This window comes from Archocentrus centrarchus, chromosome 15 (genome assembly GCF_007364275.1).
Source record: "Archocentrus centrarchus isolate MPI-CPG fArcCen1 chromosome 15, fArcCen1, whole genome shotgun sequence".
Lineage (NCBI taxonomy): Eukaryota > Metazoa > Chordata > Actinopteri > Cichliformes > Cichlidae > Archocentrus > Archocentrus centrarchus.
In genome coordinates, this window is record NC_044360.1 from 20070058 (window position 1) to 20087081 (window position 17024).

The window sequence follows — 17024 nt, forward strand, 5'->3', positions numbered from 1 at the left end:
GGTTAAAAAATGACAAAAGGGAGAAAGCTGTGAGTGAAAAGAATTCACGGGGAAGAGCAGGTGGTGGTACTGTATGCCTGATAAGACCATATGGCTTTTGGGGTCAGTATCCTAATTACCATGATGTGGCTGTGGGATTAAGATATGTAGGAGGACTGTTAGAGTTTTTGTTCCTAGAAAAACAGCCAATTCTGAAAGGCACAAAAGCATCATTTTAAATCATTTATACCTGTAGCATTCAGTTTGTAGTTGGGCTATTTTGAGCTTTCTACACTGTGAGTTGTTAAAAGTGGCTTTGTGATTAGTGCTGGTAATCCTTTGAACAGCACCAACAAGGTACTGCTGGTGTGTATGCATAAGATTATAGATTGTTATAGATTTTCCTTTTCTAGCAGAGTAAAAAGAAGTACATTTTCTCACTTTTGCACGCCGCTTATCACAATATCACTGAAAATCTGAGTATAATTAGCTTCTGTTATTGTTAGTAAAGATAGGTTAATAGAGATATGCATGCTTAATGCTTTTAACTTTGAGCATTTACAGCATTGGATTTTGTTAGTTGACAACTGTGTTATGTTTTAAAAAAAAGCCCCAAATCATTTTGAATATAATTTTAAGCTGCTTTGTTGTTAAAACATACAAACAAAACAGGTTGCCGTAATCAGATTTGTTGATGTGTTGTAATTGGCCTCTAATGATTCGTAAGTGACTCAGCAGAGTTCAGTTCTCAAGCTGAAATGCTGGTGATTAATTAGTTGCTGTTAATTGGTGTGGCTATATTTAGTGGGTAGAATGCAACAGGCTAAAGGTTTCATTTACAGTATAGCAGCCACTGTGGCAAGTTGTCAGTGTTTTTGTTACATCAACAAATAGCCTTATAGCTTCCCACTGTTTACCTGATGCCTAAATCACATCCAAATAGCACCTCGGTGCATGTCTTTTATCTGTCTGCAAATGATTCAACAATCATTTGAACACGCTTTTCATCACAGGCCCTTCCTTCTTTTTATTGTTATTACCTCTCTGCAGGCCACGTCTTGTGCTATGACACAGTTGCTCTTGCTGTTAACACCTGAAATCTAATTTCAGGTCTTCAACAAATCAATACTTGGCAACATTTGTTTACTGACTGAACAACAAAATTCATAACAAATCCTATTACTGGCTTGAACACTAAATCAATAGAGTTAAGCAATGATATGATCAGGGCCCACGCATTCAGGACTAAGCCATCTAGTTCAGTCACTTGATAACACACCGCTGTTATTAAAAGCACAAACTGAGAAGAATCCTGGTATTTTTGTTTTGTTTTGTTTTGTTTTTGGATAGCGTTATTAGACCAACTGGTCCACGTGCTTTTACTATTATGATCAAGTAAAAAAAAAAAATTGCCAGAAAAACAATAAATGGCAGCAATGAACTGAAATTTAATTCAGCTGAATGGAGAGATTTCTAATACATTTCTATAATAACCACATGAGTGTTTTTTATTTATCATCCATCTAGCCAATGTCTATGCAGTTACGTAGGGCCAAATGTATTTGGACAATATATAAAATTGGCTCCAATTCCTAAACAATTAATGCATTGCTTTAGTAAAGTTTTCACTTCAATCACATCCTGGTTGTCTGTAGTGGTGTACAGTGGCAAAATTACAGAAATTATGTCATTGTCCAAATACTTATGCATCTAACTTGTAAGCAGGTTTCAGTAACAGATATTACGTGCTGCTAACAAGTGGCGTATCATAACATGAACTTCCTTTCAGTTAAGTTACAGCATAGAGCATACCTCACAGAATTTGAGTTTGACAGATTTTCTCTCTTTGTTAATGGAATCCTTACAGAAATTATGTTAATGTGAATATTTATACTTTAATTTCTTTCCCTTACTATGTGTTTCCAGAGGTACGGGTTTTTAATTTGAAACTTTTTACGTCTTAATCCCTTTTTTTCACCTCCTTCATCCCTTTATTCATTGTGCAGTAAACTTGTTGCTCAAAGTTCAGAAAACACACAAGCACACAAAACATTTTCATTATGTAAAAATACCATTTTCAATTTATGGCTACTACCACAGCAGCTCTACCCATGTGTGTACTCACTATAAGGTATACCCATTCATCTGCTCAGTAATGCAAATATCTAATCAGCTGATCACATGGCAGCAACATGGCAGATCAGCACATTTAGTCATGTGGACATGGTCAACCCAACCCTCTGTTAAAACCCAAGTATCAGAATGGGGAAGAAAGGCGATTTAAGTGACATTTGCCAGCAGCAGAAGGCCACACTGGGTACCACTCCTGTCAGCTAAGAACAGGAAACTGAGGCTACAATTTGCATCGGCTCAACAAAGCTGGACAAATGTTGCCTGGTCTGATGCGTTTCAATTTCTGTTGCAACATTTGGATGATAGGGTCAAAATACGGCATGAACAACATGACAGCATGAATCTGTCCAGCCTTGAAAGTTCAGGCTGGTAGTGATGATGTAATACTGTGGAGGACACTTTCTTGGCATATTTTGAGCCCCTTAGTACCACATGAGCATTGTTTCTGGACATATCCACAGTGTACCCTGTCTTCTGATGGCTGCCTCCAACAGGATATCATGCAATATCACAAAGCTTAGATCATCTCAAAGTGGTTTCTTGAACATAACAATGAATTTGCTATACTCAAGTGCACTCAAATGACCTCCACGGTCACCAGATCTCATTCCAATAGAGCTCCTTTGGGATGTGGTGGAACGGGAGATTTGCATCATGCATGTGCAGCCAACAAATCTGTCAGCTGTCAACTGTGTGATGTTATCATGTCAATATGGACCAAAATCTCTGAGGAATATTTCCAGCACCTTATTGAATCTGTGCCATGGAGAATGAAGGCAGTTCTGAAAGCAAAAGGGGGTTCAACACAGTTTTAGGAAGGTGTGATAGTTGCCAGTTAGTAAGTACTAACGTAGCTAATTTGGGGTTGAAATGAGTCTAAAAACTAAACTTAGACTGATGTGCAATAGTTTTGGTCGCCCATGTAATTTCTAGCAAGTTATTTATGAAATAAACTGTCTTGTAACATGGTAAGAGGTATAGTTCTGATTTGTCAGTCTGAGCTGCATGTGTCAAACAGTATATGCTGTATCCCATTCATCTGATCATTGGTTTAATTTTTTTTTTTTAATTTTCCACAACAACTGAGGGAAAACAGTAGAAATGTTGTGTTTTGAAACAGTCATTTATTCATTACTTTTCTCTTATTCACACTGACCTTGTTGTAGATTCATCTGTCTGGTATATTATGGTAGCATTTCACTTCTGTTAAGGCATATTTAATTCTTATTGATCCCTGAATTTCTACCGGTGTTCCACCAAGGTCAGTTTCCACCTGTTTCTCCTGGCTACAGGGTGGACTTGTAGAATAATAGCCAGGGAACACACAGAGGCAGACATAGCTCAGAGTTTTGAAGAGCTGAAGGTTTTTGGTTTAAGGCCACATGCAGGATGCTTTCTGAGAATAATTTCTGTACAACCGAAAAACCCAATTTACCAAAATCTATTTTAAGTTAAGCCAATGTTTAGAAATTTCATTCATTAGGAGGTAGAGTAGGTATTGTGTTTGAGTGTGTGATTTTTCACAAGCAGTGGGACCATGTGTGTGTGCAGTCTGAACCATCACAGTTCATTCTGTGTAGTGGAGGGTTTTGCTTGCTTCAAAGGTCCAGAATGATTTTCATTATGGAAACCTGAAGAAAATGAGAGAGAAATATAAGCATAGAGGAGATATAACTGCTAGATGACAAATCTTTGGTTCCATAGCTTAAGTCTTAAGCCATTATTTAGCCCTGGATGGATGGATGGATGGATGGATCTGTATCCTCTTTAAAATTGTATAAATATTCATAGAACTTCTTGTTTTAGATGCTTTTAAAATACAGTAGCTACAATAGCTTAGATATTTTTTAATTATCATCATATTTGTTCCTCCATAGTCTTTTGATTTGTGTATCAGTGTTATTTATCACATTCCCTAAGCTTTTTATTTCCTTACATTATTTTTATGTGCACAATAATATTCCACATACCGTTGGGACATATTAAGGAAAAAACTGCTGCTTCATGTACAGTTATGCCACCACACTTTAAATGATCCTCTGTTCTTAAGTGTTAGATTTATCACATGTGATGATGGTTTATTATCTTTCAGCTCACCAACTGTGTTCCATTACATTATCTGCTGGTCCCTATGTATAGCACTATGAAGTTAGTGCCATGAAAGTAAATTGTATTGTGCATGGAGGGGCAACATTCACACATCGTGCCATCTGATATAAAGACTTCCACCCAGGATACGTTTGTGTTTCTGTGCTTTTAGTTCTTCCACAAGCTACTTGATCCTGATCGTTGTCTCTGATGGGAGCATTTAAGAAATTGGTTGGTCCTCCGTGATACCAGATTGGAAAAAGGGGGAGAGATGATGTAAGGAATCATAAGTTAGCATAATAAAACCAAACCTGTAGGTTTCTTGAACACAGTGAGAAATGGAGGTGGGCAGTATGTGACTTTGGAGGCAGGCTATAGGCTGCCCCACCAATCTGGAGTTAAAAACTGCATATGATTATTTACTTTTCCAATTGCTGAACTTTTTATTTATTTTTTAACTTTTGATTGGTTGGACAAGACGCACATGTTGCCACCATATTGCCAGCCCAGTATTCATGGGACAGTTAAACAATGGTGAACTCTTTCAGATTTACATTACAATACATTCAACAAGCAGTAGCAAAGTCATAGAACGCTGTTATTAAGGTAATCTCATGAGACTTGAGAATCTTATTCTGTATAAGATTAAAAATAGTCCGAGTATACTTACTAACAATTTAGATTGACTTTGCAGAGATTAATCAAAGACATCTGGGCAATTTAGAGCATTTAAACAACCATAATTAGAACTGCAGGCCAATCATCGTGACCTACACAGAGGGCTTCTTGGGAAAATGTGTGGGGATTACTTTTGCTGTGTTACTCCAACAGAAAGTACTATCCCGCATTACAGTGAGAATTTGATGGAGGATTCTAATGCAGTGCAAAGGGATTAAACTGCTATGATTAATCCAGAATCCCTCAGGAAATTAAACAGATAAGTAGTGGGTTATAAGAATGCAGCTTACTTGAAAGGAAATCCATTTTCTATGGCCTTGCACATAAACCCTGGTATTACTAGATTTACAGCTCCTGCATGTACTTCCCAAAGAAAAAAAAAAAAAAACAGAGGCGTAATGGTGAAATTAAAACTTCTTTCCCTTTTACAATACCCATAATTTGTTTTGCACCATTTACAACTCTCCTGCCCTTATGGCTTGTGTTTTCAATTAGTACTCCCTAATTCAATTTATACCCATTCTACCTCTGAAGTGAGTTATAATAGGGATTTCAGTCAAGACGGTTTATTGTTTCATAAAACACTCAGTTTTGATTGGCTGTCAAAACCCTTCGTTGTTCCTATTATTATAATCAGTGTTGTACTATTACTGGCTTTTTAGAAGGTTTGTGTCAGTGGGTGAAAAGAAAATTAGAGTGGGTGAAAAATGAATGGATAACAGTATTGCAAAATATACACACTTCAGGCATCATGTGGATCTCCGTTGTCTGATATGAATCCTTAACATGCTATAATTGTTCACATGACCAATTAATTATCAGATGTTTTGTAAAAAAAAAAAAAAGTAGAGTGGATATGTCTGCAGTAATGGGTGCATTAATAGACTCATAATCTATTCTATAGCCTAGAAAGCAACTCATTTGTTAGATTAGGTACATTTTCTTGTTCTTTCTAAAGAAACCTATTGAGAGCCAACAAACAGGGCTTGTAATGAAGGTGTCACAATGAATGGACATTATGCTTAATTAGATTCTTAGCTTGCAGCGAGTTCTGCATTTGCTTAATTTGTTAAATAACAGTCTACCCCATTCTCTCTCTTAACAATACTGTGGACACTACTCTTTTATTTTAGTTTCTTTCCAATCTGTCTTAACTGTCTATAAAAGTATATCCCCCAAGACAGTTCAGCTTTTCTTCCTTTTTTGCCCTGCCTTGTCCATCTTTCTAAAAATAATGCCATTATTAAAACAATATGATGACTCCTAATAGGGTTCAGATATGCACTTTCCAGTTGTTGGGAAATAGTATCCTGATCTGCAGCTGCTGAGGCACTGTGTCAGCAAGAACTCGTGGAACAGCTGTAGGAGTGAGATCGCTGCTGAAATGACAAGTGTTCATAAAGCTATTCACTAATGTGTGAACGAGAGACCTTTCACTAACTGTTCCCTGTGTTGTTTTCGTTGCAGGGGGACAGAGGGGAGGCCGGGTCCACAGGAAACCCTGGACCTAAGGTGGGTCGCTCACTGAATAACTTGAAAAGCTAACACTTCCCAGTGCTGGTTTGCACTTGCAATTGTGATCAAAGTTTTGGTTAGCTTGGGCTTTATTTATTTCTTTATTTATTTTTGCATGTTTTGAAATAAATGTTCTAGTTTCAAATTGATTTTGTGTTGCTGCATGGTCTACAGGAGCTTGAATAGCAGGTGGCTCTTTTGGTTAAGTGATTTATGGAATCTGTCAGTGCCGCACTCTGAGATTATTTTCTAGCATTATTGGATTGATTCGATGGCTTGCTTGTGGTGACCCCATGACAGCAACACAGAAAACAGAGCAATATCAAAATCTAATTAAATCATCAAGTGGGTGTCTGCTCGGTACTGCTACAGAGATGCAAGTTCAAGCCCAAGCGGTGGCATTTCTAGCTTGGCCATGTGCCCCGCCGGACATAGTTGGCAGTCCTCCTGAGTGGGAAGCCAGTGAGAGATCATGTCCTTGCCACTGCACTAGCCATTCCTACTAGATGTTTGGGCTGTCTGTGCAGAGAAGGTGGTTTGAGTGTGAGCCTCAGTTGCGCCTTCTTAATGAAGTCCTTCACTGTTGAGTGAAAAACAAATGACTTGAATAACTTCATGCATATTTGAGAAAGCATGTTACTGTGTACAGCCTCCTCAGGCCAAAATTAGGACTCAAGAGTGACAAACATTTCAGGGGAGTCTTTAGATGGCAGGAAAAATGCTATATAATATCTTTCTTATGAAATCTCAGAATGACACAGTGCTTGTTTTGTTGTTACTATTGCTTTTTCATTCCTGAAGGGTTGAGAAAATGTCCACATTTGCTATTTATTTCACTGGAGTTGCTATTTTGCCGCTTGCTTATAGTGTTCTGTGATATTGTCATCAGTTAGGTTGTTGACTATCAAATGTTGCATCTCAGATGCATGTGTTAATCTCATCTGCTATGGGAGGCCAGCCAACTACTTACAGTAATGCTAGTACAAGGGTGTTGTTTCTGTATCTTATGCTGAGAATACCCTGCAGTATATCATGGAGTGGAAAGAGGGGGCGTGGGATTTTGATTCTGTTCTCAGAAAAATATAGCTAATGCATAACAAGAAAAAAAAAACATATATCCACCAGATATCACATTGAATTTAAGGATCGATTTTTCTGAAGATCGTTGCGGAAGCTGTTTATGCATCGTCAGTAAACAGGATTATTCCTGATTGTGCAAGATGGCTTAATCCTGGATCTGTATCCGTTAAGCTCACTGTGGGGTGACTTATTTGCTCAGGAACCTTGATTTGTGGAATAACGAATAGCACTTAATGGCACAGCTCTCTCCACTTGTACAAGAGCCAGCAAAAGCTATTTTGTTACACAACAGCGCACAAGAAATGCAGTAGCAGTAGTATTGATAAAGATGCTAACGCAAAGTGCCATTTATTGAAGTGTTTTGTAGCTTTACTCAATTTTGCGTCAATAAGGTTTCTTTCTGACCCAGACATATTTTATTGAAACCTGTGTGTGTGCACTATTGTTATTCTCGCCATTTTATCCATCTGTGGACATCCAGTATGTGCATATGGTATGAACATGCTGCATGTTTGGAGACTTCTACAGATGGCTGTGGGCACTTTCAGCTAAGACACACAGATTTTCAGACTCTTTTGGTAGTCTTAATGTGAGAACAACAATTCACTGCAGCTGTCGGTATTATAAGAGTAATGATATGGTCGCCCTTGGACACTGTAATACTGCAGTTTGTTTGAGCTTTATGGGCCAGCTGAGGTCATTAAACTGTATAGGTCACACTCTCATAATGGAGCCAACAGGTTCGAAGACATCTCACACATTTCTGGCAGAGTGCTCGGAAAGCACTGGCAGGGCAGCTTGAGAAGAATCACTGATCAGAAAGATATTTGTGGAAATAAGCCTCTAACAGCTTTTTTTACTGACTACAAATAATCCCACACATGTTATAGACTTTCCTGAAGCAGAAATGCTGCAGGGAGCTTAGTAGCAAATGAGACTGCATGAGGTTTCTGGATGTGTGGCGTGTGTATATGGGGTTTTTTTCTCCTTCTAAATACATTCTCAAGTGTGTTTTTGTGTCGGCAATGCCAAGATAGATTAGATTCTTAGAACTTCTTTGAAGTTCAAGGTTTCACTTTATTTAATCGGTGAGGACGGGACAAGAAATAATTTATTTTCATGTCTCCTCATGAACGCATCCCCTTTGGCATGTTTGCACTCACATGAGCGCATGCACATTCATACAATAACTCCAGAGCAGTGCATGATAAATATCATACACAACCCAGTGCATCCATACAGTAGTGTAATTATTGTGGTGTCCCTTGGGGGGAGGGGGGTGCTTATATTTACATTTTTATAGGGATAAATGGTTTTCTTGACAGTACTATAACTCTTTAATGATTTAATTAAAAGTATTTGCAGGTTAATGTGTTCCCTAGCTTATGTAATGAATATCTAATCATCCACTTATGAAATACTAAAAACTTTTAAAAGCTAACATCTTTTCTGAGCTACCGTGTGTCTGCTTAACCCTACTTTAGCGCTGCTGGGTGTCAGAGTGAAAAAAAAACAAAAAAAAACAGAAAAAAGATGAAAGCATAAACTTTTCAAGGGTCTTTTCTGCGGCTTTTAACTTTCAGCCTTGTCATTGCAGGGGGAACTTGGATCAGAAGGGCAAAAGGGAATCGATGGAGAGAACGTAAGTACCACTATCTTCAGCAGACATATATTCCATACCTAGCACATCAACCAGGTCTAGTTTCGTCAGGGAATCAATTCTTATAGGCTTTTCATTTTCTGTGTGATGACCTGGGGGTAGGAGAGCAGAGTTTACCGTGTGGCTGTTTTCAGGTGCTTGTCATATCTGAAGTAGAGCAAAGCGTGCTCTAGCCGACATTGTCCTTTTGCAGTGAAATTAATTGATATGCTGCCACGGGCTTGACATACTAATGGACTAAACTCATTTCTCAAATTACTGTAAGCCCTTTCTGTGTCATTTTAGGTTACGTTTTATTGCATGCTCTTAAATCTGGCTGCAGTGATTAGACTAATGTACGTAATATAAACTCTGATAAGGCGCTCTATTAAACGATAATTGTTTTGAATACAAGTCCATTAGAAAGAAACAACAGCTCTGCTTAGATCTTAGTAAGCGTTTTGAGCCTCAAGCAAATCTATTTTCCTTCCTTTAAAGCATAAGTTAAATGAAAGCGTGTTTTGTTTTGTTTTGGGGGGGTTGTTTTTTTTTTTGCTATGCAGCTTTTGTTTGCTCACATAGCACAATCTTGGTAGTTGTACTGAAAGCTGTGCAGATGGTCAGTTTAAAGTGGCTTAATAAAGGGACTTCTTTTCATCACCATCTCCCACTTGAGTCAACAAACAGCTGCCACAGAAATCAGCCTCCCTGCAGGCTGTGGACCTGAGATCTGCCATATAACAGAAAGAGAAAGCAGATATTTAAAAAAAAGAACAACAAAAAAAAACCAAAACAGGGATAAACATGAGTATGCTGAGCCAAAAGAGTATTTACTGATTAAATCCAGCAGAATTACCTTCCTGTTCTCAGACTGTTAGACACTGACGGGATGATACACATTCCTTCTGATTTAAATAGAAAAGCACATAGTGTTGTAGGGCCGTATGCCATACAGTAAATATTTAATTACCGGTACTGATGACAACTATAGAAAAAAGCAAAATAAAAAAAAAAACAGGCTCCTGTCCCTGTTGCTTTCAAAGAAATGATTAAGTAAGTGGTTAAAATAGGAAGGATTAGCTTTGATGAGCTAGATTCTGTTGTCCCTTTTGGAATTAATGCCACCATCGAGTGTCTGAAAAGGGCAGTGAGCTGCTACATTGACAGGATTGGACCAAGGGTCTGTTGAGAAGTCATCCTGCTCCCCTGTGCTCTCTCTCCCTCTCTCTCTCTCTCTCTGGGTGGCAGGCGTCATTGTTAGTGATGCTCAGTCGTAAACTACTGTGCCGCTAGTTTGGTGTGAGGATGTATGTTTTCCTAGGGAAGTGACTTGTTTTGATCTTTGTACATCCCTAGGCGCTGGGGCTTTCTTTGGTCATGCTCAAATGGCTTTCCGTGCATACCCTGTAGGGATTTATTATACTGTGCCCTACTTCCTTGAGTGATTTGAAACAAAGAAAAACTTGAGAAACTGCTTCCCTATTTGTGAAGCATTGCTTCGAGCAGGCGTGTTGGTCCAGCATCTCAGATGCCCATTATATATAATAATGTATGGATCTTGGACATGCTTAGCCTAGCTTAGGTTGAAGACAGCTGGTGTAGCTAAATCAAAAGTGGAAAAAAAAAAAAAGGATACGATTCAGACCTGCTGTATCTTGTTATCTAGCAAGCCTGCCCCTAGTACATCCTGGGGTTTGTCTTTGAGCTGAGGTCCATAAACATGTTGTGGACCTGTCTTTGTAGAAAAGCGCAGAAATGACACTGACATCTATCTTTTCATCTGGTGCTCAGAGAGAAAAACAAGTCTATTTCCCCAAAATGTCAGCGCGTTCCTTAGAGAACAGTACATTTCTGTAGTGCATGGAGAACTTGCTCTGCAGTGGATACAGCTTTAAATCAAGCCAAATGCTCTAAGTCTTTCTTTTTAATTAAGTGATATCAGTTTTATTTACTAAATTGCATTTTCTTAAACAATACTTAAACATCCACATTATGTGCCATAAAGCTAGAAATTTGATTCCCTGCACAACAGATTTTTTGTCAACTTGGGTACAGCTGGAGACATCCTTTAACGTACTGTATTATCACTCTTAAGATGATATTTGAAACTTCCTCCTTTACCACCAGCAGTTAGGAAGCAGTTCGCTTTCATTTTAAAACTGTATTTTCGAGCTAATATTCACTCAGAATGCTCTATAATGCCCACTAGCCTGTCATCTGTAATTATTGCTGCATAGATAACAACAGAGTATGCTTTCAAACTTGGTGCTGAAGACAGCAGCGAGTGACAGTGAACCAGAATAGCAAAGTTGGGTGCAATCAAAGCAAGACAATAAGCTGAGAGACTCTAATGCTCTATAGAGCTGAGGCAGCTATGTGACATGCAGTCGTGTGATAATTTCTTCAAAAAAAACGCAAACACAGACACAACTTTCAGCCATTCATCGCCGTCAGCACAATAGATTATGTTTGCTGTAAGTATCCTCCTAGAAAGAGAAGAAATTATAGTATAACTCAAGCTATGATTATTAGAATTTTCCCACCACAGCTTTTCTGTGATTTATTTGACTTCTTGATCTAAAACTTACCTTTGATTTAGAATAATATGATGGCAGGACACTGTAGAGAAATAGGATTAAAACTATCCCCGTGTCTCATCAGTGTGCAGTGAGCATTACAGGATTAAAAACCAGTATCCCCAGTGTCAGGTGAGTAGATGAAGCTGAGCCTCATCGACTAAATAAACCTGCAATAAGGCTGGCCCATCTTTCCAGTTAATCACTTACAGAAATTAGTGCTAAGAGACTTGAAAGTCCTAAAATCATCATTTGTAGTGTGTAGACATCCCCCAGCTGTAGAAATAAATATTGCTCTGTATTTTAGTGTCCCTTTAAATGAATATACTGTCATTTCATCGCGCTGCTTCTACTTATTTAGAAGGTAAGACGTGGAGAGCACGGTGAACCTGCTGAAGTTATAGCAGCGCAGAAAAGGTCGCTCTCTTTTCAGTGTAAACAAATTAAAGATCTTATGCTGCACAAACTTATTTGATGATTTCAGTTAACCTATTTACTGTGACCACTACTGTGACAGACTCCATCACCTGATCTGTCCTTTTACTGCAATTAGCTCATATTCCATTTTTAAAGCTAGTGTGTTATTTAAAGCTGGAGTAGACACCCGAGAAGCCAGAATTCTGTGTATGAGCATGTGCTCTAGTATCATTTTGCAGATACACCTCTTATGGGACAAGACGTGTTACCTTGTGGGTAATTCAAGTTACATTCGTGGAGACAGGATGTTCAGCTGAAGAGTGAAGCGCCATAGGGGAAAAAAAGGACTGGTCACACTGATAGAACATGATATCCCTTGCACTAGATGATCTCTGACAGTGTACTATAATGTCCTCATACAATGAGCCATTGTTTGGGTTGCCTTGGTAAACTGTAGTTATCCAAAAAGCACGGTAGCTGTCAATGCTAGCACTCAATGCCAGTGAGATTAGTCTTATACCAGACTGTATGTGGTGGTGCATTGCTGAGCAAAGGGAAAGTCACAAAAGGCATTTCCTTCTGTAACCTCCATGGCATTTGTAGGCCAGCACTCAAGATATCTATGTTACTTACAGATCCTGTTCCACGAAGCTTTAAAGGCCTGTCATTCAGTGTAATAACATTTCTCCACCATAACATTCATAATACTTACAATATCTCCCAATTTTTAATTTAGCTTTCACTCAATAAGGCCAAACCTTGTTTGTGATGATTAAGTTGTTTACAGTAGTTAGAACTTGCAATCATTCTCCCTCTTCTTAGACAAGGGCACTGACCTGCAGCTGTTCTAGTTGGTAAAAGGTAAAAGTAAACACAATTAGACTGCATTTGTTCATCCTTACTTCTTTGGCTCTGTTTATTTGCTTGCTTTAGTTGTCTTGTGCTGGGGAGTTGCCAGATTGTCTTGTGGCCCCTCCGCTACCTGAGCGAAGAGACACAGTGGTGTGTGTAATTAGCAGGCAAGTGTACACAGCTCCCCACAGTGTTCTGACCTCGTGCTGCAGGAACAACTGCCACACAGTCAGCACCAGCTTATTCCCAGCCCCTTCTGCCTCCTTTATCCTTCCCTGTAAATGCAACAAAGCCCCGAGCTTGCAACAGAAGCTAACAATATATCTGGCCCCTCAAGTCTGCATCTCCCTCTATGTCATTGTGCACCTAAATTAAGCCTATGGGCTCACTACTGAGTCCATTAGATAGAAAGGAAACCTCTTAACCAGGCTGTAGGATAGAAGGTAGGACAATAAAAAAGAGATAAAAATGCACTTTTTTTTCCTCCTAAGGGGTCATTAGATGCTTTCTCTTCAGATGGCATTTTAGCAATTTAGCACTGGTCAGTTGAGATTATTTTGAACAGCATTATTTTAGAAAAACAGCTCAATTGCTGCTTCTTTAACAGCTGCATTCATTCATTTGCATTTTAATGAATTGTTTGTTTTTGACTTAGCATCTTATCCCTTCCTTGGAAAGAAATCACCTCCAGACTTTACAAAACGTTGGAGAAATTTCTTGTAATTACTGTTTGTATGGATGGCTCAAAACAGTGCATATGGTCTTGTGAGGACATATTGTGGAGAAATATATATGTACAGTATAAATTCAAATGGAAAACCAGTACATTTTTCTTTCTTTTCAACTTTCTACTCAAACTGATGTTTAGTGTTTCTATTAACAAACTGATAACAGAAATTAAGTCTCATGTCAAACATTTAATTTTCCCTGAGACAGCATTCACACTGACAGCTGTGTGAAATTGGTGGGTTTCAAGATGTACAGTGTTTACAACGGCAATGACAAAAAATTTGATTTTGGCATTGTGCTTTAGGAAAAAGTGGCCATGTATCTGTTTACCTGAATTTCTCATATCCTAAAGGAGATAGCAGCCTAAAACTTAAAGGTTCTATAGTGGCATGCTATGTAAAGACACGAAAACACACCAGGTGCCTGGTGGTGAAACAGAGAGCAGAGGAGAGCAGCAAAATCCAACAAAATCTCTGAGAGTAAGTCGGTTATGTTGCTTTTTCATATTAGGACCATTCGTTGTTTTTTCTGATGTGTTCATCCTTTCTAGTTGTAAATTAAGTACACCAGTTTGTTTTTGTTTTTTTTGGGATGCTGGCACTATAGTTTGGCATCCAGAAAGTCACTTAATGTCACATTGTGGCTATTTCACACCAAAGTTTCAGTTAACACATTCAAAGTACAATTCTGAATTGTACTTTGATTGGCTGTGGGGAAATGTGAAACAAGGAAAAGCTTATTAAACGGTAAGGATTTTTTTTCTATCTTCCATTTTTGTCCATCTGTGAATAAGACTTAAAAAAAAATTTTTGAAAACCTGCCAAAAAACGTCATCCAAAAAAAAAAAAAGGGAATGCTCACTTTTTAATTGCTCAGGTTGTGTTCCAGATGATGTGTAGGCCTGCAGTGCATGTCTTCTTTATAGGTCAGTCATCTGAACAATCACACAGATGTACCAAGATTTTATCAAGCAAATTTTAAGCCAGTGTAAGTGTCTTTTATTACAGTGTGTATTTTTAGTATTTGGCATAATTGAGACATTCTAAATCTTTTCTGTAAAGCTACTTTGTAGAGTTCTGTAATTAAAATATTTAACAGAAGGAAACATCTTTGAGGCCCACAGATTGGCTACGGCAGTTGTAGAGCTTAGTTTGACTGTGTGAATGACTACAATTCAAAATAAGATGAGAGAGTGACTTGTGGGCTGACTCAATTTTAGTTTGACCTGAATTTCTGACAAGAACATGTGGTGCCACTGGAAAAATAACTCACCACTTTACAGAGGCTTATTCCACTTGTATTATTCAGTTTGAATTATGGCAGTTCCCTGTCAGCTCTTTAGTAAACAATTGTAGTTTTGTGTCTACAATTGGGAGAAGCGAGTGCTGCAGAAGGACACAGTCCATTTTGCAGAGTAAAATTGTTCCAGTTTAAATATGACAGTTGTATGACAAACTTGTTTTGATATGTGCATGATATATTTGTAGTACAGGGGTATCAGTTGGTGGATCCCAACCCAGTTTAGTCAGAACAGTAAAACCATGGAATACCTACCCATAAAAAGCCTCCATACTTTCCCCTTTTATTGTAAAGAAGTATAATTAAATTCTGAAAATTTCAGACTGAATGAATCGTCCATTTTTATAAAGTTACCAAGAAATGCTACTGTTTTAATTATACTGTCTCAAAGAAATGCTTCTACATCACTCCTTGGCTTAATTCTTTCATATATTTGAGAAGTTGCAGGTTAGGGACCCAAATACAGGACTCACAGGTATCAGGCAAACAAACTCAGTACAATGTGACATGGAACAAATGAAAGACATGACTCTGATAATGTCTGGGAAACAAGAAAGAGGTGACAACAATCAAGGCGAAGAGGCAGGGCATGAAGTAAAACTAAAGAGAAGACACAAGAGACAACTCACTATCAAAGTAAAACAGGAAATGAACAACGTCATAATGGAAACAAAAACGAGAATGCAACAGAGGGAAAACGCTGACAACTAAAATGCTGTACTAATGCCAGAAAAATGGAGTGATCACTAGGGAAACGAAAAGTAACAATTTTACAACTAGTAAATCACAAACTAACTAAGAATATATAGAAAGAACCAATCTGTAAGATAACCTAAAATACAAAACTCAAACCCCTGAGATCAAAACCCAGGAGCCATGACGAATCATCTTCTTATGTGTGGTGTGGCAGGCCATGTGTAAGGTCATTATAAAAGATGCAGCTGTAAAACTGATGATTATTTAGACCTCTGGCTGATATGATATATCATTATGTGATCCGTTCTTAACAACTTGCAGTGCAATGCTTCCTTCTGGCAGAACAGTGAAAAGCATTGGCTCCTTCAGTTTAGAATAGAATAGAATGCCTTAATTGTCATTATACAGAATGTATAATGAGATTGGAGGACCACTCCTGTTCAGTGCCATGCAGTAAAAAAAAAAACACTTAAAAATATACAGAAAATAAACAGACAGAACAAATGACCAAATGAACACTTTGGTCCAAGTGTTCATTTGGTCCCTAAAACAGTTGGTAGAATTTGGTGGCCATGTAAATAACAATAAATAAAATACATTTAATTAACAAAGTAGTCTGAGACTGTCGTAAAATGTGCCAATATGGTGTTTATTCAGTTTAAATGTACCAATTTATTGGCATAAGTAAGTACTATGTTTCTATAACTTCGTGAGTGAGGGTGGCAGTCTGAAGGCTAGGAGTGATCCTTTATGGGAATGAAGAGGAGGGTGATAACATTTTGTCAGAGAGCTTGCTAATGATCTTTTAATAGTGGCTTACAGGAATGAGCAGCGTGGGTTTGACAAAACTTCAACTTCAGACAACTGAAAAGAAAATTGCCCATAGCCATAATGTCTTGTGCTCATATAGATTTCAGCTATAGGGAGGAGTGATAACAAATGTTTCATAAATTAGACTTAAGCACTGCTATACTAAAATACTCTTTTGTTAGCTTAATGTTTCAAGAGCCATGCAAACCTCGGCTCTCACATCGCCGTGTCAGCGAGAAAGCTGTGATGATTTCTTTTGATAACAAATCCAGTTTTGAACCTTGACAAAAATGACCTCAACGAGAGGCTGTCAAGGTGTGAATATTATATTGTAATGTGATGTTAGATATGTGTATAAATTTTCCCCGTAACCTCACAAACACAGAGCCGTGAATGGCAGCAATGGCTGCCTAATGGTTCCTTTTCTAAAATAGCTGTTCAAGATCACAATAGCAAGAAAACATGTTTATATTACGAGAGGCGTTTCATTGTAATAACTCCTCTCATATCGACAGAATCTGCAGTTGTTTTCA

General features: G+C 38.1%; 1 protein-coding gene across 2 annotated transcripts in view; it reads left to right on the forward strand.

The window, feature by feature from the left end:
- The window catches only part of LOC115793189 (collagen alpha-1(XIX) chain), a 113038-nt gene that overhangs the window by 17663 nt on the left and 78351 nt on the right, over positions 1 to 17024 (forward strand). For both annotated transcript variants that reach the window (XM_030748055.1, XM_030748053.1), the window contains exons 10-11: positions 6346 to 6390; positions 9071 to 9115. In XM_030748055.1, the coding sequence (XP_030603915.1) occupies positions 6346 to 6390; positions 9071 to 9115 (90 nt within the window). The remainder of the gene's footprint in view (positions 1 to 6345; positions 6391 to 9070; positions 9116 to 17024) is intronic.